The sequence below is a fragment of the Somniosus microcephalus genome, chromosome 22 (genome assembly GCF_052327205.1).
Source record: "Somniosus microcephalus isolate GS21.2 chromosome 22, FLI_Smic_1.0, whole genome shotgun sequence".
Taxonomy (NCBI): domain Eukaryota; kingdom Metazoa; phylum Chordata; class Chondrichthyes; order Squaliformes; family Somniosidae; genus Somniosus; species Somniosus microcephalus.
In genome coordinates this window covers 34,197,980-34,217,840 of record NC_141008.1, presented here as the reverse complement: position 1 = coordinate 34,217,840, position 19,861 = coordinate 34,197,980, and the positions used below count along the sequence as shown (strand labels likewise).

Sequence of the window (19,861 nt, the reverse complement as noted above, 5' to 3'; positions counted from 1 at the left end):
CTCATCGAATATCTTATTGGGTAGTATAAGTTTCCACCTCTTACTCTCCGTACCCACTGTCTAGCAAGGTACTGTTGCCAAATTGGCACCAGGTAGCCACGAGTGGGGTGAATTTCCACAGGCTTCTCCCGCTCGTCTGCCATGGAAGATCCATAGAAAGCCCAGCAAAATAGGGGAAATTGACCCTCATGGTGTCCAAAACACAGTCTGAGAGGCCAGCCCGCGGTCTTTTCCATCTGTTGGCACGCTGAGCAGTTCAAACTCCCTGGGTCTTCATGACTAGAAAAACGTTTTTCTGATTGGCGTAATTTAGACCAATGAAAGGTTGCATTTTTACACCAGCAAGGCTTCCAGTTGAAAGAGGTTGAAAGAGCTTCCACCTATGGGCAGCAGAAAAAACAGCAGCAGAAAGAACAACAGAGACTACGGTGGAAGCCCAGCCAGTCTATAGAAGAGAAAGTGGAAGAGCAAGCCAGAGCTGGAAAAACAAGAGATATAGGTAGAGTTTTTTGTGGAGGTAAATGGTTTAGATTTTTACTGTATTTTAATTATTTTGCAAATGGTAGGCTAGATTTTTAACATGGGAGGGCTTGGATTTTTAATGTAGGGGTGTGGATTTTGTGCATGAGGTCTTGGACTTTTAACATAGGGACCTTTGGACTTTTAGTGTGAGGGGTCTGGGATTTCTAGAGGGGCTTTGTATTTTTAAACTTGCGAGGGGCTTGGATTTTTAGTCATTGGTGGCCCACTCAATAATTGTGCCCCATGGATTCAATGCCTCAATTAGAGGACATTATGTGCAGTGAACCTGCAGGTAATTTGTGGAGACTGTTTGTTTTAGACTGTTCAAATACAGTGCCTGCATTATGTGGGAATCTTCACCTCTTTCGTGCATTCAAAACCAAATAAAATGATAGTGCTTGGCTAGAGTGCAGCAATGGGCTGGATTTTCTCAATGGGGGTGCGTTGGGCAGGACTGCTGGTTGTCGGTTTTCAGTCCCGCCCCAAACGACATCCGGCCAACCCACGCTATTTTCCCTTGATTGACCTTGTTAAGCCCGCCCTGCGGGTTTAGCTAGCCAATTAAGGGAAAGCTGGTGACAGAGGGTGTCAGCGTATGACATTTCATCTGTTGAAAATTTTTGACATATGCATTGTCAGCGTTTGACAGCTTTGAGAAGCTGTCAAACACTGACAATCTCTGTTCTAAGGTGAGCCCTTGTACAAAGAAATACAAGAACCTCTTTCCTCAACACAAATCAGATGGCTGCTGCATCTGAGAATGCAGCAGCCGTTCTGTCATCTCTGCCGTTGAGATGAGGCACCTCCAGATCCCCAAGGGTTGAAGCCTGCAGGAAGAAGCAAAGGTAAGTAAACTTTTTCTAACACTTTACACTCACCTCTCATACTTACCGCTTCACACTTGCACCCATCACTCACCTCCACAGCGGACTTTTCGATCCCTCTTACCCCCGCAGACCCACTGCTCGCCTCGCTGACCCTGGGGAGGATCGCAGCCGTCGGGAAGTCCGCACTTGCAGGGCTAAAATGGGGATAAGCCTCAAAAATGCCTGTTAACTCCCTGTTAACAGGCAGTTAATTTGCTCTAATCCCCTTCCCGCCTCGAGGAGACGGGCCCCTGCGTGAGCCGGGGATCCGCCTCCCGGGAAGATGGCACGGAGGTGGATCAGGAGTGGGTTTGGTATCCGCTCCCAGTTTCTGCTATTTTCCCGGCAGTCCCGCCTCCATATCTGCCTCCCCAGGGCTGGGAAAATTTCCCCCCAGTGTCTCAAGAAATATATTGTATGTCACACTTGAGAAGTTCAGGCTTTTCGCGTGAGAGCCGTGAATGTTAAGGGTGACCTGATAGATGCACTAAATATAATGGTCTGGAATTTGCAGTCAGCGGCGAAGCAAAGCCATTGGTTGCTGGCCCCGAAGGAAGCTTCACACACAGATCTTGCGATCTCTGTGTCGAGAAGTTTGGGTTTTCCAATGTGTAATTCAAATCAATGTAGTATAGTGGAAATCCCATAGTGCGAGCTACTGTGATGTCAACAAGCTGTCTAAGCAGCCAATCAAAATGCAGAATTCTCACAGACAGCAAACAAGGAAGTGGATAAGCTCTTAAATATCTAACTTTTTAAAAATGTTAATAGAGAGAGCAAAACAAAGATTGGGGCTCTTATATGGGGAAAAGGCAAACCTGAAATAAAGATGACCAAACTTGTTTTTTAAAATTTCTTTAAAATTTAAATTTTTTATTAAAATGGATAAATTTGACACTGCACAAAATTAAAATGAGTTTATCAGGGGCATAACCTTTGTTTAGCAGTCAATTCACTGTTAAAACCCCAGTTACACATAATCCCTTTGGGTCTAACTTTTATTGGGGAATTTAAGCGGTATTACTGCAGAAGAGCCGAAGTTTTCTGAAGTTTCAATGAATTGAGAGATTTCACTGATTGTCGGCTCTGTGGGGTGGTCCCGATCAACGCCTCCTGCAGCTGCCGGTGTTTTCGTCCGGCGATGCTGCAGGGGGCGGAACCAAAGTTCGGGTCTGGGGTGCTACCGGGGCGATGCGCGCACCGATGATGTCACGATCTCCAGGCGAAAGAGATCGGGGCGTAAAGTCTTATCGCTGCCGCAAACCTCCCGCCAAATATAGCGGGAGTCGATCTTCTCACCGTGCCCGGTCGGTAAGTGCTTAGCGCCCTGTTATCGCCCCCCTGGAGGCAATAACGGGAGGTGCTAAGGTGGCCAATTTCTAGGTCCATATATCTTATTGGCCAAGACACTACTACACTTTACTCTTTCTCATTAGCATCATGCAACTTTTGTTGTCATCATTGAAGAAACTTGGTTTGAGGGGGGGTGCCAAGGATAGATCCTTGGGGAACACCAGAGGTAATGATGCGGGAGCGGGAAGAGACGCCATTGCAGGTGATTCTCTGGCTGCGATTAGATAGATAAGAATGGAAACAGGCGAATGCAGTCCCACCCAGCTGGACGACGGTGGAGAGGCGTTGGAGAAAGATGGAGTGGTCAACAGTGACAAAGGCTGCAGACGTCAAGAAGGATGAGGAGGGATAGTTTACCTTTGTCACAGTCACAAAGGATGTCATTTGTGACTTTGATGAGAGCCGTTTCAGTACTGTGGCAGGGGAGGAAACCTGATTGGAGGAATTCAAACATGGAGTTGCAGGAAAGATGGGCACGGATTTGGGAGGCGACAACATGTTCAAGAACTTTGACGAGGAAAGGGAGGTAGTTTGCAAGGGCGGAGGGGTCATGGGTTGGTTTTTTTGAGGAGAGGGGTGATGATGGCAGATTTGAGGGAGAGGGGGACTGTACCTGAAGAGAGAGAACTGTTAACAATGTCAGCTAACATGGGAGCCAGAAAAGGAAGTTGGGTGGTCAGCAGTTTGGTGGGAATAAGGTCAAGGGAGCAGGAAGTGGGTCTCATGGACAAGGTGAGCGCGGAGAGGTCATGAGGGGAGGTCGGAGAGAAACTGGAGAGAGATGTGAGTTCAGGGCTAGGGCAGGGGGGAGCCTTAGAGAAAGTTTGGCCTGGTGGGCTCGGAGAAGGAAGGGAAGTGGCAGAGGCAGCTGAATGGATGGTCTTGATCTTAGAGACAAAGAAGTCCATGAGCTCTTCACACTGGTTGTCGGAGGTGAGGTTGGAGGAGATGGGAGAGGGGTTTAAGAAGACAGTCGGCAGTGGAGAATAGAAGCCGGGGTTTATCTTTGCATTCCAGAATGATTCTGGATTAGTCAACAATTTTGGCAGACGAGAGCAGGATCTGATAATGCTTTATGTGGTCCAGCCAGATGTGGTGGTGAATGGCTAAATCAGTTGTCAGCCATATCCATTCAAGTCTGTGTCCCTTGGACTTAAGGGAGCAAAGGTGAGGGCCGTACCAGGGGAATGGCCAGGGTGAGAGAGAGAGTAATTGTTTTAATAGTGACTAGGACATCAAAGGTGGTGATGAGGGGGTGGTTGAGCAGATTGGAAGCTGCAGAAATGTTGTGGTGAATGGAGGGCCAACGGCTGGACAGTTGGGATTTCGTAAGTGGAGCTGGGAGAGAGTTTTTTCCAGGGGCGGACACAGAAGGAAGTAGGGTTGGGGGGAGGGGGGGTGGCGAAGGGGGATGTGGGTGGAGAGCGATACGAGAAAGTGGTCAGAAATGGCCTTATCTGCGATTGACACAATGGCAGTAGCGAGGCCACGAGAGATGGCAAGGTCGAGAGGGTGGCCGTGAATTTGGGTTGGGGAGTTTACATGGAGGGAGAGGTTCAGGGAGGATAGGAGGCTAGTGAATTCAGAGGAGAGAGAGCATGATGAATTGAGATGGAGGTTGAAATCACCGAGGATGAGAAGTCGTTCGGTGCAGAGGCTGAGGGAGGAAAGCAGTGAAGATATCTCGGTAATAACATTTTTATGGTAACTGGGTGGGTGATAGAGAACGAAAATTTTAAATAAGAGGCGAGAGGGGTGGAATAAAAACATAAAAACATAAGAATTAGGAGCAGGGGTAGGCCATTTGGCCCTTCAAGCCTGCTCCACCATTCAACAAGATCATGGCTGATCTTCTACCTCAACTCCACCTTCCCGCACTATCCCCATATCCCTTAATTCCCTTAGTTCCCAAAATGTATTGATCTCTGTCTTGAATATACTCAACGACTGAGCAGCCACAGCTCTCTGGGGTAGAGAATTCCAAAGATTCGCAACCCTCTGAGTGAAGAAATTTCTCCTCATCTCAGTCCTAAATGGCCAACCCCTTATTCTGTGACTGTGACCCCGCGTTCTAGATTCCCCAGCCAGGGGAAACATTTTCCCAGCATTAACCCTGTCAAGCCCCTTAATAATCTTATATGTTTCAATTAGATCACCTCTCATTCTTCTAAACTCTAGTGAATATAGGCCTAGTCTACTCAATCTCTCCTCATGGGGCAATCCCCTCATCCCTGGAACCAGTCTAGTGAACCTTCGTTGCACTCCCTCTAAAGGCAAGTATGTCTTTCATTAGGTAAGGAGACCAGAACTGTACACAATACTCCAGGTGTGGTCTCACCAATGCCCTGTATAATTGTAGTAAGACTTCTTTACTCTATACTCTAATCCCTTTGTAACAAAAACTAACATACCATTTGCTTTCCTAATTGCTTGCTGTACCTGCATGTTAACTTTATGTGATTCATGTACAAGGACACCCAGGTCCCTCTGAGTGCAAATATTTCCCAGTCTCTCACCATTCAAAAAATATTCTGCTTTTTCGTCTTTCCTACCAAAGTGGTTAAATTCACACTTCCCCACATTGTATTCCATTTGCCATGTCCTTACCCACTCAGCCAACCTGTCTATATCTCTCTGCAACCTCTTTGTGTCCTCCTCACAGCTTACTTTCCCACCTAACTTTGTATCATCAGCAAACTTGGATACGTTACACTCAGTCCCTTCATCTAAGTAATTAATATAGATTGTAAATAGCTGAGGCCCAAGCACTGATCCTTGCAGTACCCCGCTAGTTCCAGCCTGCCAACCTGAAAAAGTCCCACTTATTCCTACTCTCTGTTTTCTGTCCATTAACCAATCCTCAATCAATATTACCCCCAATACCATGAGTTCTAATTTTGTGTAATAACCTCTTGTGTGGCACCTTATCGAATGCTTTTTGAAAATCCAAATACACTACATCCACTGGTTCTCCCTCATGCATCCTACTAGTTCCATCTTCAAAAAACTCTAACAGATTTGTTAAGCATAATTTCCCTTTCATAAAACCATGTTGACTCTGCCTAATCATATTATGATTTTCTAAGTGTTCTGTTACCATGTCCCTGATAATAGATTCTAGCCTTTTGCCTATTACTGATGTCAGGCTAACTGGCCTATAGATCCCCATTTTTTTCTCTGCCTCCTTTCTTAAATAATGGGGTTATGTTTGCTACCTTCCAATCCTTGGGGACTGTTCTAGAATTTAGGGAATTCTGGAAGATTAATACCAGTGCATCCACTGTCTCTGCAGCTACCTCTTTTAAAACCCTAGGATGCAGGTCGTCAGGTCCAGGGGATTCGTTGCCACTTAGTCCCATTAATTTCACCAGTACTTTGTCTTTACTTATACTGATTTCTTTAAGTTCATCATTCTCTCTAGACCCTTGATTCCCCCATTATTTCTGGAATGTTTTTCGTGTCATCTACCACGAAGGCAGATACAAAGTATTTGTTTAATGTCTCTGCCATTTCCTCATTGCCCATAATAATTTCTCCTGTCTCAGCCTCTAATGGGCCCACGTTTACTTTGACTAATCTCTTCCTATTTACATATCTATAAAAACATTTACAATCTATTTTTATGTCTCTTGTTAATTTACTCTCATATTCTTTTTTCTCTTTCCTTATCAAATTCTTGGTTCTCCTTTGCTGAATTCTAAAATCCTCCCAATCCTCAGGCTTACTACTCTTTTTGGCAACATTATAAGCCTCTTCATTGATCTAATACTATCTTTAACTTCTCTTGTTAGCCATGGTTGGACCACTTTTCCTGTGGGGTTTTTGTGCCTTAAAGGAATGTATATTTGTTGTGAATTATGTATTAATTCTTTAAATGCTAGCCATTGCTTGACTACTGTCATACCTTTTAATGTAGTTTCCCAATCTACCTTACCCAACTCGCCCCTCATATATTCGCAGTTTGCTTTGTTTAGATTGAAGACCCTCGTTTCGGATTTAACTAAATCACTTTCAAACTCAATATAAAATTCTATCATATTATGGTCACTCTTCCCTAAAGTCCCCTTTACTACAAGGTTATTAATGAACCCTTTCTCATTGCACAATACTAGATCTAAAATAGCCTGTTCCCTAGTTGGTTCCTCAATATACTGATTTAGAAAACTATCTTGCTTACATTCCATGAATTCGTCCTCCACACTATTACTGCAAATTTGGTTTGCCCAGTCTATATGTAGAATAAAGTCCCCCATGATTACTCTATTACCCTTGTTACATGCATCGCTAATTTCCTGATTTATACTCTGCCCTACATTACAACTACTGTTTGGGGGCCTATAAACAACTCCCACCAATGTTTTCTGCCCTTTGCTGTTTCTTAGTTCCACCCAAACTGATTCTACTTTATGATTTTTGGAGCTAAGGTCCCTTCTCTCTACTGAATAAGGTGAGATGCTCAAAGGAGGAGAAAGCGCCAGAGGAGCGGGATCAAACCAAGGTGTGATTTGGTGAGGAGAGCCACACCGCCACCATGGCGGTGTGAGCGGGGCAAGTGGTGGAAGGTATAGCCAGGCTGTAAGGCTTCATTTAAGGGTAAGATGTCATCACCCCTCAGCCAATTTCCATCAGGGCCATGATGTCGATGCAATCAGACCGGTAAGCCTGACATCGGTAGTGGGGAAAATGCTAGAGTCCATTATAAAAGATGTAATAGCAGAGCACTTGAAAAACAGTGACAGGATCGGACAAAGTCAATGTGGATTTACAAAAGGTAAATCGTGCTTGACTAATCTACTGGAATTTTTTGAGGATGTAACTGGTAAAATAGATAAGGGAGAACCAGTGGATGTGGTGTATTTGGACTTTCAGAAAGCTTTCGATAAGGTCCCGCATAAGAGATTAGCGTGTAAAGTTAAGGCACATGGGATTGGGGGCAAGGTATTGACTTGGATAGAGAACTGGTTGGCAGACAGAAAGCAAAGAGTTGGAATAAACGGGTCTTTTTCCGAGTGGCAGGCAGTGACTAGTGGGGTACCGCAGGGATCGGTCCTTGGACCCCAGCTATTCACAATATATATTAATGATCTAGACAAGGGAACTAGATGTAATATCTCCAAATTTGCAGACGACACAAAGCTGGGTGGGCATGTGTGCTGTGAGGAGGATGCCGAGAAACTCCAGGATGATTTGGACAGGTTGGGTGATGGGCAAAAGTATGGCAGATGCAATATAATGTGGATAAATGTGAGGTTATCCACTTTGGTGGCAAAAATAGGAAGGCAGATTATCTGAATGGCAATAGATTGGGAGAAGGGGAAGTGCAACGAGACCTGGGTGTCCTTGTGCACCAGTCACTGAAGGTAAGCATGCAGGTGCAGCAGGCGGTTAAGAAGGCAAATGGCATGTTGGCCTTCGTAGCGAGAGGGTTTGAGTACAGGAACAAGGATGTCTTGCTGCAGTTATACAGGGCCTTGGTGAGACCACATCTTGAGTATTGTGTGCAGTTTTGGTCACCTTATCTGAGGAAGGATGTTCTTGCCATGGAAGGAGTTCAGCGAAGATTCACCAGGCTGATACCTGGGATAGCAGGGATGACGTATGAGGAGAGATTGGGTCGATTGGGCTTGTACTCGCTGGAGTTTAGAAGAATGAGAGGGGATCTCATTGAAATTTATAAAATTCTGACAGGACTGGACAGACTAGATGCAGGAAGGATGTTCCCGATAGTCGGGGAGTCCAGAACCAGGGGTCACAGTCTAAGGATAAGGGGTAGACCATTTAGGACAGAAATGAGGAGGAATTTCTTCACCCAGAGAGTGGTGAACCTGTGGAATTCTCTACCACAGAAGGCAGTAGAGGCCAATACATTAAATATATTCAAGAAGGAGTTGGATATATTTCTTAAGGTTAAAGGGATCAAGGGGTATGGGGAGAAAGCAGGGACCGGGTACTGAATTTGGATGATCAGCCATGATCGCATTGAATGGCGGAGCAGGTTCGAGGGGCCGAATGGCCTACTCCTGCTCCTATCTTCTATGATTCTATGTTTCATCCATGATAAGCTCATGGATGGCAAGGGCCTTGTTCGCAAATGCCCTCCACTTCATTGGCTATGAAGCGCTTTGGGACATCCTGAGGTTGTGAAAGATGCTGTATAAATGCAACTTCTTTCTTTTTTTCCTCTTCATTGTAGTGATCAGTGAAGGTTTTAGGAATGAGCAAGTTCCTGGCAAATTAATTAAAAACAGCAGACAATAAATAAAAAGCTGCACTTGACGAGAAGTGACCAGCGGCTTTATTTGAATTATTCACAAGTGATGTGAAGAATCTTAATTCTTGTAATATTAGCAAATGTGCTGAAGGCACTGAGATATGTGGCACGTAATTAATACAAGGAATATTGAGTACATCCAAAGAGAGTGGGATCAGTTAAGCAGATGAACCATGAAATGGCATAACGTCTTGTAATGCAGATTACATCAAGGTAAGGTATGACCATGGGAATGTGACATACACACAATAAGGAATTTAGATTAGCGAAGCTGGAAACGGGAAATGATTTGGTTCTAATTATTTGACAGTTTACTGGCTATCCATTTAGTGTGAAACTATTGTCAGAAAGACTAATTCTGAACTGGGATCATCGCAGGATCAATTGACTCAGTCAAAACAACTTATTCGAATCATATAAATTATTGGTGAAGCCAGTCCGAGGGCAGTGTTATTGAGGTAATTACTCACTTGTCTCTGGTCTCGTTATATGCTCTGTCCACCATTTTGATAGCTTCCTGTATAGCACTTTGGTTGAACAGACTGCCTGGGGCTTCCTCAGAACCTGTACACATAGGAGGAACACAGCCACTCAGTTTAAACTCATGAAAAAAAAACAACCAATATGACAGTACAGCTCATTTCATCATTTAGGAAATTTGACTGTAAATTAATAATATAAGGGATGTCACTGGATAGACCATTTGGCTGCTCAGGAGTCTTCAGTTCATTTCAGTTTACAGTATTCTAACATATGAAAAACAATACATTCTTCAAGCAACAGCTATTAATTTAGGGTGGGGGAGGAGAAAGTTAAAAGTTTGGCGCCATTTCCGTCACATCCAGCGTGATCCCACCACCAAACATATCTTCCCCTCCTCTCCCCTTTCAGCATTCCGAAGGGACCACTCCCTCCACAACACCCTGGTCCACTCCTCTATCACCCTCAACACGCCTTCCCCTTCGCCCGGCACCTTCCCGTGCAAGTGCAGGAGATACAACACCTGCCCTTTTACCTCCTCCGTTCCCACTGTCCAGGGCCCCAAACACCCCTTCCAGGTGAAACAGCGATTTACTTGTACTTCTTGTAATTTAGTATACTGTATTCGCTGCTCACGATGCGGTCTCCTCTACATTGGGGAGACCAAATGCAGATTGGGTGACCGCTTTTGTGGAACACCTCCGTTCAGTCCGTAAGCATCACCCTGAGCTTCCGGTCACCGGTCATTTTAATGCTCCACGCCCACTCTGATCTCTCCGTCTGCGTTCTCTTACACTGTTCCAATGAAGCTCAATGTAAGCTCGAGGAACAGCACCTCATCTTTTGATTAGACACGTTACAGCCTTCTGGACTCAACGTCGAGTTCAACAATTTCAGACCATAACCTCTGCCCCTATTTTTTTTTTCACTCACTGGCAGCTGTTGATGATTCTGCCATCGCCATTTACACCTCATCTAGAGTCATCTTTTGTTTCTTTACTTGTCCCATTACCATCTCCTTCTGCCTCGCACCATCATCCCTTTTGTCTTTTAATCTCTCCTGCCTTCCACCCTATCACAGACCTTCCCTTTTCTTCTTTCCTCCCCTCCTCCCTTTCCCTGCCCCTGCACTTGCTTAAAATCTGTTACATCTCTAACTTTTTCCAGTTCTGACAAAGGTTCACAGACCTGAAACGTTAACTCGGTTTCTCTCTCTACAGATGCTGCCTGATCTGCTGAGTATTTCCAGCATTTTCTGTTTTTATTTCAGATTTCCAGCATCTGCAGTATTTTGCTTTGGAGTTAAGGTTTGTGATGAGCAAAGGTTATTAATGCTGGGGAATGGTGCTCTTTCCCACTCCTCAGTTCCCATATTTTGTCTGAAGGGCTTGTGGTTCTCTCAGAATCTTTTCTTCTCATTGTTAAGAAATTCCTTGGGGCATTTCATCCCCCTTTATAGCAGGCTCTTCCTCTTTAAGGCACTTAAGTGTGTGTCTCACTACAGCGTTGCCTCATTTCCCTTGTCTAAACTGGCTGGTCAGGTCACATGACAGGAATCCTGCCAGGAGCCTACCCTGCGTAATCAGTGTGCTACAATCCTGCAAAACACCCTTGCCCTCCTCCAACACAGGTTATACCCCTCCCCTCCCTCTCCTCTCCCCATTCCCCTATTCCCAATTCCCTCCTCGCTTCCTATCCCCTCACTTTACCCTCCACTATTCAACGCCTACTCTCTCCTTCCCTCTGCATTCCATACCCCTTTCCTCTTTCACTTTGCTCCTCCCTCTATTCCCCACCCACTCCCCCTTCCGTCCTCCTCCTCTCTCCATTCCACTCCTTCTCCCCCTCTATCTCTCTTCGCCTCTCCCATTTGCCTCCTCCCTTCCCCTCCCCTCACTTTAGTCCAGTTAATCCCCCGACCTGCTTGGCCTGCACACTGCACTTGGTCTCGACTCCTCGTGGGAAACGCCGTGAGAGATCGAGTAGTAAAGTTTAAGGTTCCGATTAATTTGCATGTATCTCAAGCTTCTGATACGAACAGATCTTGGTGTTCTGGTTTAGGATTTATTCACCTGGCTTATGAAATTCAAACAGGAATTAACTAGTGAATAACAAATATGAACACAAATAGAACACAATTGCCTGAGCTTCATAGTTACCAGTGTCACTGTGGAGGAAGCTTTACTCATCTAACTCATGCAGTACCTGACATAGAAATATAGAAAAATAGAAGCACGAGTAGGCCATTCGGCCCTTCGAGCCTGCTCTGTCATTCAATATGATCCTGGTTGACCTTCTTTCTCAATACCATATTCCCGCTCTCTCCCCATACCCCTTGATGCCTTTTGTGTCTAGAAATCTATCTATCTCCTTCTTAAATATATTCAGTGACTTGGCCTGCACAGCCTTCTGTGGTAGAGAATTCCACAGGTTCACCACCCCGAGTGAAGAAATTTCTCCTCATCTCAGTCCTAAATGTCCTACCCCGTATCCTGAGACTGTGACCCCTCGTTCGAGACCTCCCCAGCCAGGGGAAACATCCCTAGGATTACTAAGCACAGAGACAAAGGGGTAGATATTATCCCACCACGACGGATGGGAGTGGGTCAAGAGGGGTTAAAAATTAAAAAGCGCGAAACGCGACCCGAACCCGCCACTTATGCGCCGGTCACCATTTTTATGGCGGCGGGTTGTGTGGTGTGAGAGTGTCCCGTCTTGCGGAGGTGGGACGTTTATTATAATACTAGCTGAAGTGCCCGGCGGTGCCGAGGCTTTTTCGAGGGCATGTTGTTGTTGGAAGAGAGAGAGAGAGCGACTGGGGGGTAGAGAGAGAGCGACTGGGGGGAAGAGAGAGAGAGACTGGGGGGAAGAGAGAGAGCGCAGGTGGGGGGAAGAGAGGGCGGGTGGGGGGGAAGGGAGGGCGGGGGGAAAGGGAGGGCGGGGCGGGGGGGGGAAGGGAGGGTGGGGCGGGGGGGAAAGGGAGGGTGGGGCGGGGGGGAAAGGGAGGGGGGAAGGGAGGGCGGGGGGTAGGAAGGGGGGTAGGAAGGGGGGGGAGAAGGGAGGGGGGAAGGGGGGGAGAAGGGGGGGAAGGGAGGGGGGGAAGGGAGGGAGGGGGGGCGGGGAGGGGAGGGTGGAGGGCGGGGGCCCCCCCCGAGGGTCGCGGCCCCCCCCGAGGGTCGCGGCCCCCCCCCCGAGGGTCGCGCCCCCCCGAGGGTCGCGGCCCCCCCGAGGGTCGCGCCCCCCCCCCGAGGGTCGCGGCCCCCGCCGAGGGTCGCGCCCCCCCCCCGAGGGTTGCGGCCCCCCCCGAGGGTCGCGCCCCCCCCCCCCCGAGGTGAAGACCGCCGATTGCGGCTGTGCGAGACGGCCGGCGGGCCCGGTTGCCAGGGTAACCGTTGACACTCAGCAAGCCCCGCCCCCCGGCCGAGCCAGAGAGAGACGCCACGTCTCAGCTCCTGCTGCGCGCGCACCCTTTAGTAAGGTAGCGGCGCTGGACTGAGGCCCGCCCCTGCAGCCTTCGAGTGGGGCCGGGAGGTGCCTAGCTCGGGCGTGGGTGCGGAGGAGAAGGCGAGGCTTCGAGGCCTACCTGGAAAAACGGGGAAAGGTAGGAAAATTAATGAGATTAGATAAGTTAATTCGTTTCTAAATCATTTTTTTAAAAAACAATATGTGTTTTAAAAGCAACGTTTTTTTTAAAGACGCAGAAAGCGGGAAAAAGAAAGGAAAAGTTTGGAATCAAGATGGCGGCGACTCACCTCGGTTCAGAACGATAAGGCCCGGCCACACATGCACCGATTGGCCCGGCGGCACACGCCAGCAACCCGGCGTACGATTGGTCGAGCTCGAGGTCACTCTGTCGCTAATGAGCGGATAATGAGATGCTAATGAGCGGAATGTTGAAGGTTTTTGGGATACCGTGGGCGCGATTTTAGCCCAGCCGAAACGTAAATACGCTTAAAACCGTCTCGGAAGCGTAAGCTTTCTTTGGAGGTAACACGCGCGTAGGTACGCCCTGTAACTTTCGAGCGCATAGCCCGCCAGACGCACACGCGATGACAGACAGAATGACAGAATGACAGAATGAGAGAATGACAGAATGACAGATCGACCGATTTATATATATAGATTTAAATCAGGCTCCCACAGTGCAGTTGGGAGCCTGATTTAAATTTAACGGTTACCGACTGGGGGTTCTCAGGTCTCGGGAAACCTGGCGGCGAAATGGAGACGGGAGCAGCTGGCTGCAGAAGGAAAGTATTTTTTCGGACACTGCTTGTGGGCCAGGAGGAGTGCTCTCCTTAGCTCCTCAAACAAATCTTTGGCCGATTGGAGCTTCTCCTCACTGCCGCGATCTGTCGACCTACTCTCCTCCTGCTCCGTGACCCCTCCAGCGATTGCTAAGCTCTGTCCCCCACCCCACCAACACCCGATCTCTCCCAAACACCGGGACCGTCCCCAACGGTTCATGGCTTTCCCGCCCGGCAGCCAGCCAGCCAGCCTGTCGATCTGGCCAGCTGTCGGGCGGGAAATGGAATTAAAAAATAATAATGACGTCTTGCCATTAAATTCGGCAGGACCTCCTCATCCCCAGTATTTCCGGGATTTACCTCCCCCTGTTCCCCCACCCCTTACCGAGCTCCCCCATTCCCACCCCGCAAATATCGGGGCCAAAATGTGCATATTCGATCCCTCCCCTCCCTCGAGATAAAAGAAACTCGGACAGCATATTGTTTGTGCTCTTATAATATAAAATGATTGAGTCGGTCAGCTCAAGAGTTGACCATCGCACCATCTCTTCTGTCACAACTCACTGCTGTTGCCCGTAGTGTCCGTGTGTAGATAAAGACACTGAAGACAGGACTTGGTGCATAGGTATTTACTAAGCAAGTCTGGGGGGGGGTTCTAAAGGGTATACACAATACACAGGCTTATATAGCCCAAGTGGCAATTACCGGCATTACGCACACCTGGGGCTCTTAAAGGCACATACACCACAATTGCTCTTAAAGGCACATACACCACACTGTTCCTTTCAGCTTTTCCTGTACTGTCTCACTATCTCAGCATTGCTCTTCCACGCGGCCTTTCCCCAGCTTGGACTCACTCTATTGCTGATCTGGGGCTCTTAAAGGCACATACACCACAATTGCTCTTAAAGGCACATACACCACAATTCCTCCCCTTCTAGCTAACTAGTACATCATATTTTAAGTAATTATTAATTACATGTTATATGCAAAATAATATACATTGCTGTATTAATTAATTATAAGTTAGTCTCTCAGGAGGCTTCCTGACTCGGTCCGGATAACGCCTCGGGGGTGTAGTAGTTTCTGGTGGTGTAGTAGGTTCTTCTGGCAAGGCTGATTCGGCTTGAAGGCCAGTGTCGGGTTCATCGGGTTCCAGTATCAGAGGTAGATATGGGTATCTCTACTTCATCGTTAGATGTATAGCGTGGTGGTGTAGGTTGTCCCTTTTCGGATGACTTGATGATTTGGTCAGCATGGCGCCTTATTATGCTTTCTCCGATGTCCACGGTATACATCAGTGGTCCTAGTCGTGTGCAGATAGTTCCAGGCTGCCATTTCTCAGTACGGTAGTCCCGGGCCAAAACCGGTTGGCCTATCTGGAAGGCCCTAGTTGGCCTTTCATTCATGCCCTGAAACTGCCGGTTCTCCACATCCCTTCGGATGTTGGGCTTGACCAAATCCAGCTGGCATCTTAGGTTTCTATTGTAGAACATCATGGCGGGAGTTTGGTTTGTAACCATATGTGTTGCATTCCTATATGCAAATAAGAAGTTATCCACCTTGTGCTGAAGTTTTATGTCTTCATTACCCATGGCCTTTATGGCCTTCTTAAAGGTCTGGACAAACCTTTCAGCCAATCCATTGGTGGCGGGATGGTATGGGGCGGACGTGTAGTGCTTTACCCCATTGTTCTTTAAGAATTTTCTGAATTCTTCGGACACAAATTGCGGTCCATTATCAGAACATATCTGTTCCGGCAGCCCATTCCTGGCAAATATGGTCCTTAATACTGCGATGGTTTTTTTCCGTGGTGGTGGAGGACATCTTTATTACCTCCGGCCACTTGGAGTGTGCATCAAATGCGATTAAGAACATTGAGTCCATAAATGGACCAGCAAAGTCGATGTGCACCCTTTGCCAGGGAGATGAGGGCCACTCCCATGGATGTAGAGGGGCCTGTGGCGGAGCATTTTGGACCTTCTGGCATCCTAGGCAGCTCTTGGTCATGTCTTCGATGTCTCCATCGATACCTGGCCACCATACAAACGCCCTAGCTAGGTTCTTCATTTTCACTCCACCCAGATGCCCCTCGTGAAGCTCCTTTAGCACTTTATCCTGGAGTTTGGGTGGAATCACCACTCTGGATCCACACATCAAGGTTCCTCGGCACACTGACAGCTGTTCTCTTCTTTGCGAGAATGCTGGCAACAGTGGTTCGCCATGTGCTGGCCATCCCTTTATTGTTAAATCGTAGACCCGTGAGAGAGTAGGGTCATTTCTGGTCTCCCTTTCAATGGCAGAATTTGTCACCGGTAGACATTCCACTATGGTAGAGTGGAATATCTCTACTGGGTCTACTGTAGGTGCCTCTTCTATCGTTGGCAACGGCAGGCGCGATAAACCGTCAGCATTCCCATGCTGTTTTGACCCTTTGTATTCAATGTTGTATTGGTGTGCCCCTAGGAAAAGGGACCACCTCTGTAGTCTTTGTGCCGTCATAATGGGGACACATTTCTTAAGGTTGAATATGGAGATGAGGGGTTGATGGTCAGTCAGCAAGGTAAATTTTTGTCCGTGTAGGTAATGGTTGAATTTCTTCACTCCCCATACCAGGCTGAGTGCTTCCCTGTCTATCTGGGAATAGTTACGCTCAGCTGAGTTCAATGAGCGTGACGCAAAAGCTATCGGCCGTTCCGAGCCATCAGGGAATCTATGGGACAATACCGCTCCTATGCCGTAAGGGGATGCATCGCACGCCAGTCTGATTGGTAGTGATGGGTTGTAATGAGCCAAAACTTTCTCGGATGTGATTAAGTCTTTACATTTATGGAAGGCACGTTTACAGTCTTCGTTCCATTTCCAAATCACTCCTGTGTGTAGAAGATCATTAAGAGGGTGTAGAATAGTTGATAAGTTCGGTAAAAATTTATGATAGTAATTTATTAATCCCAGGAATGACCTCAATTGTGAAACATTTTCAGGTGCTGGGGCTTTTATAACTGCTTCAATTTTCTCAGGTGACTTATGCAACCCTTCCTTATTAATTATGTGGCCACAATATGATATCTGATTTTGAAAAAATTCGCACTTGGGGCGATTTGCTCGTAGGCCCCGTTCTTTCAGCCTAGTGAGCACCTGCTCCAAATTGGCAAGGTGCTCGTTGTCGTTTTCTCCTGTTATAAGGATGTCGTCTAGGTAACACTGAGTCCCCGGAATCCCTTGCAGGACTTGCTCCATAGCTCTTTGCCAGATAGCTGGAGCTGATGCTACTCCAAAAACCAGTCGATTGTACTGGTACAGGCCTTTGTGTGTGTTTATTGTGAGATACTTTTTAGAGGTCTCCTCAACCTCCATCTGTAGATATGCCTGTGCCAAGTCAATTTTTGTGAAACGTTTTCCTCCGGATAGTGAGGCGAAAATATCTTCTATCCTCGGAAGAGGATACTGTACCGTGTGAAGGACCGGGTTTACAGTCACCTTAAAGTCCCCACAGATGCGAATTTTTCTCTGTTCCTCAGAGTTATTTTTCAATGCTTTTTTCATGACTGGAACGATGGGTGTTGCCCATTCGCTCCAATCTATTTTGGATAATACGCCTGCCTTTTCCAAATTCTCCAGCTCTGCCTCGACTGCCGGACGTATTGCGTATGGCACCGGTCTTGCCTTAAAATTTTTTGGAATTGCTGCATCTTCCACTTTTATTGAGGCGGTGATGCCTTTCAAGGTTCCTAGTTTCTCTTGAAACACTTCTTTGGCGTTGGCCAAGATGTCTTTTAATCGTTCAGGTATGATGTCATCATTGTTTTTTTCCTTACTGGTCACCGTCAGTGCCTGAATGGAGTGCCAGTCTAAACGTATCTTCCTTATCCATTCACGTCCCAACAACGGTGGACCACCATCTTGTAGAATGTATAAATACAACTTTTGTATTTCTTTGCCGTTGTATACCACAGGCACCTTTATTTTTCCTTTGGGGTATACTTTCTGCCCCGTATATGTTTTTAAGATAATGGATGTGTCTTTTAGAGGTATATGCGAAAATAGCCTCTCGTAATCTCGTCGATTTATTACGGTTAGAGCTGATCCTGTATCTAGCTCCATTTTAACTGGGGACCCTGCTATTATGAGGGTAACCCAAATGGTCTGGTAATCTTCATTGGCAATTACATTATGTAATTTGAGAGAGCTTAGTCTCTTGTTCCCGGAGTCGCTATCGCTCTTCTGGTCTTTGGAGCTACTGTCCGTCATCATTTGTACCTTTGTGCTTTTCCTTATTGATTCTTTTCCCGTTAGTGGATTTTTTTATTTTCAGATCGGCATACATGTGGAATATGTCCCATCTTTCCGCATCACCTGCATGCTTTTTCTTTGAGCCAGCAATCCCTCTGGTCATGGTTGGATCTGCCGCAGCGATAACATCTCTCGAAACCCTGTGCCATTTCATGGGTGCCGAAGTCCTGTGGCCTTTGCTGTATCTTTGCCGCTCCTATTGCACTGAAAGCCTTGTCCAGTGTTAAATCTTTTCCAGAAGATACCTTTTTTTGTGTTTCTACACTTAGGGGATCGCAGTTGAATTTGTCTTGCAGAGAATCTGCCAGTCCTGCCTCGAATTGGCAGTGTAGGGTATCAACAATCTCCTCAAAATTCTTGTCCATCGGTTCGGCTGGAGTGATTAAGTTGCGTAACAGCTTGTATGTTTCTGCGCCCATTAGATCCAGAAGCACTGAAGCTTTTTTTTCATCTTCTATTCCATTTGCGGTGCAAAACACCTCCACTCTTTCTACATATGTGGTCCAATCCTCTATCTTGTTATCAAAAACATCAATATTGCCAAAGTTAGGCTCTGTTTCGTTATCAAAAGCATCAATATTGCCAGACTTAGGCATTTCAAAAAAGATATGGCGCTTCCCGCGCTTTTTTTTTCTCTGTAGCAACGATATGGCGCTTCCCGCGCTTTCTCGCCGCTGCTACCGATAACAACGCTGTTTTACTATGGTTTCCGTTTATTCACTGTTGGAGACTCGTTCCCGACGGAGGTCTAAACGCTGACCTGCTTGCCGCGCCGGCCGTCTCCTGAGTGCACCCTCCCAGTCCGTTATTGCTTGCCTCCGATTTCGCTGCCTGTCTCAGCTGTAGAGCCCGCCGCTGGAGCCCCAGCCTGACGCCCAGGAAGGATTAGCGCAGTACCTGCCACCAGCTTGGCCAGCTGGTGAAACCACAGTTTCTCTCACTTCCTTGAGTCTTCTGGACGCTGGAGGAATCGATGTCCTTGAGGTGCTGCCGAATTGCAGGTAAGTCCGTTTCCACTTCGTCACCACTGTAGTGTCCGTGTGTAGATAAAGACACTGAAGACAGGAGTTGGTTCATAGGTATTTACTAAGCAAGTCTGGGGGGGGGTTCTAAAGGATATACACAATACACAGGCTTATATAGCCCAAGTGGCAATTACCGGCATTACGCACACCTGGGGCTCTTAAAGGCACATACACCACAATTGCTCTTAAAGGCACATACACCACACTGTTCCTTTCAGCTTTCCCTGTACCATCTCACTATCTCAGCATTGCTCTTCCACGCGGCCTTTCCCCAGCTTGGACTCACTCTATTGCTGATCTGGTACCGATCTTCAGCCACACCGTGCATATCTCAAGCTTCCTACTTAACCTCCACCATCTGCACACTGGCCAGCTTCTCAATACTTCACTGCTGGTCACTGCCCTCCTAGCATTCTCCTTACACAGCTCTTTCAAAACAGCATCCCGCCTCTGCTTTGTGCCTTTATCAACTATAGCCAACCCCATCATACAGAAGTGCTGGCTGGTCGCCACATCATACTTGCTCCTGTTCACAACCACAATACTTCTCTCCTGCTCCAGAGTGACTTCCATAGGCCATCAGTAGCAATTGAATCACTTCTGATCAGTGTGATTGTAAAATAAACTTGCAAATACAATTTACAAATTGTGAATATTTGGGGTTATTCTCTGAGGTAACGTGGCATTGTTTCTCTGTGTAGTTGCCCCACATATCTAGTTCTGCAGGAAAATCCATTCAATTTTACAGGTGACTTCATCATGTGTAGGCGAGGCCTTTACAACTGTAACTGCTACAGAATGATAGTC

The 19,861-nt window shown here is 47.0% G+C and overlaps 1 protein-coding gene across 1 annotated transcript in view; it reads right to left on the bottom strand.

Moving 5' to 3' along the window:
- LOC147102162 (eosinophil peroxidase-like) overlaps positions 1-19,627 on the bottom strand; it is a 54,416-nt gene extending 34,789 nt beyond the window's left edge. The window contains exons 1-2 of the mRNA XM_085965097.1: positions 19,477-19,627; positions 9,483-9,576 (exon numbers count right to left, since the gene is read on the bottom strand). Of these exons, the coding sequence (XP_085821223.1) occupies positions 9,483-9,576; positions 19,477-19,627 (245 nt within the window). The remainder of the gene's footprint in view (positions 1-9,482; positions 9,577-19,476) is intronic.
- Positions 19,628-19,861: the final 234 nt, after the last annotated feature.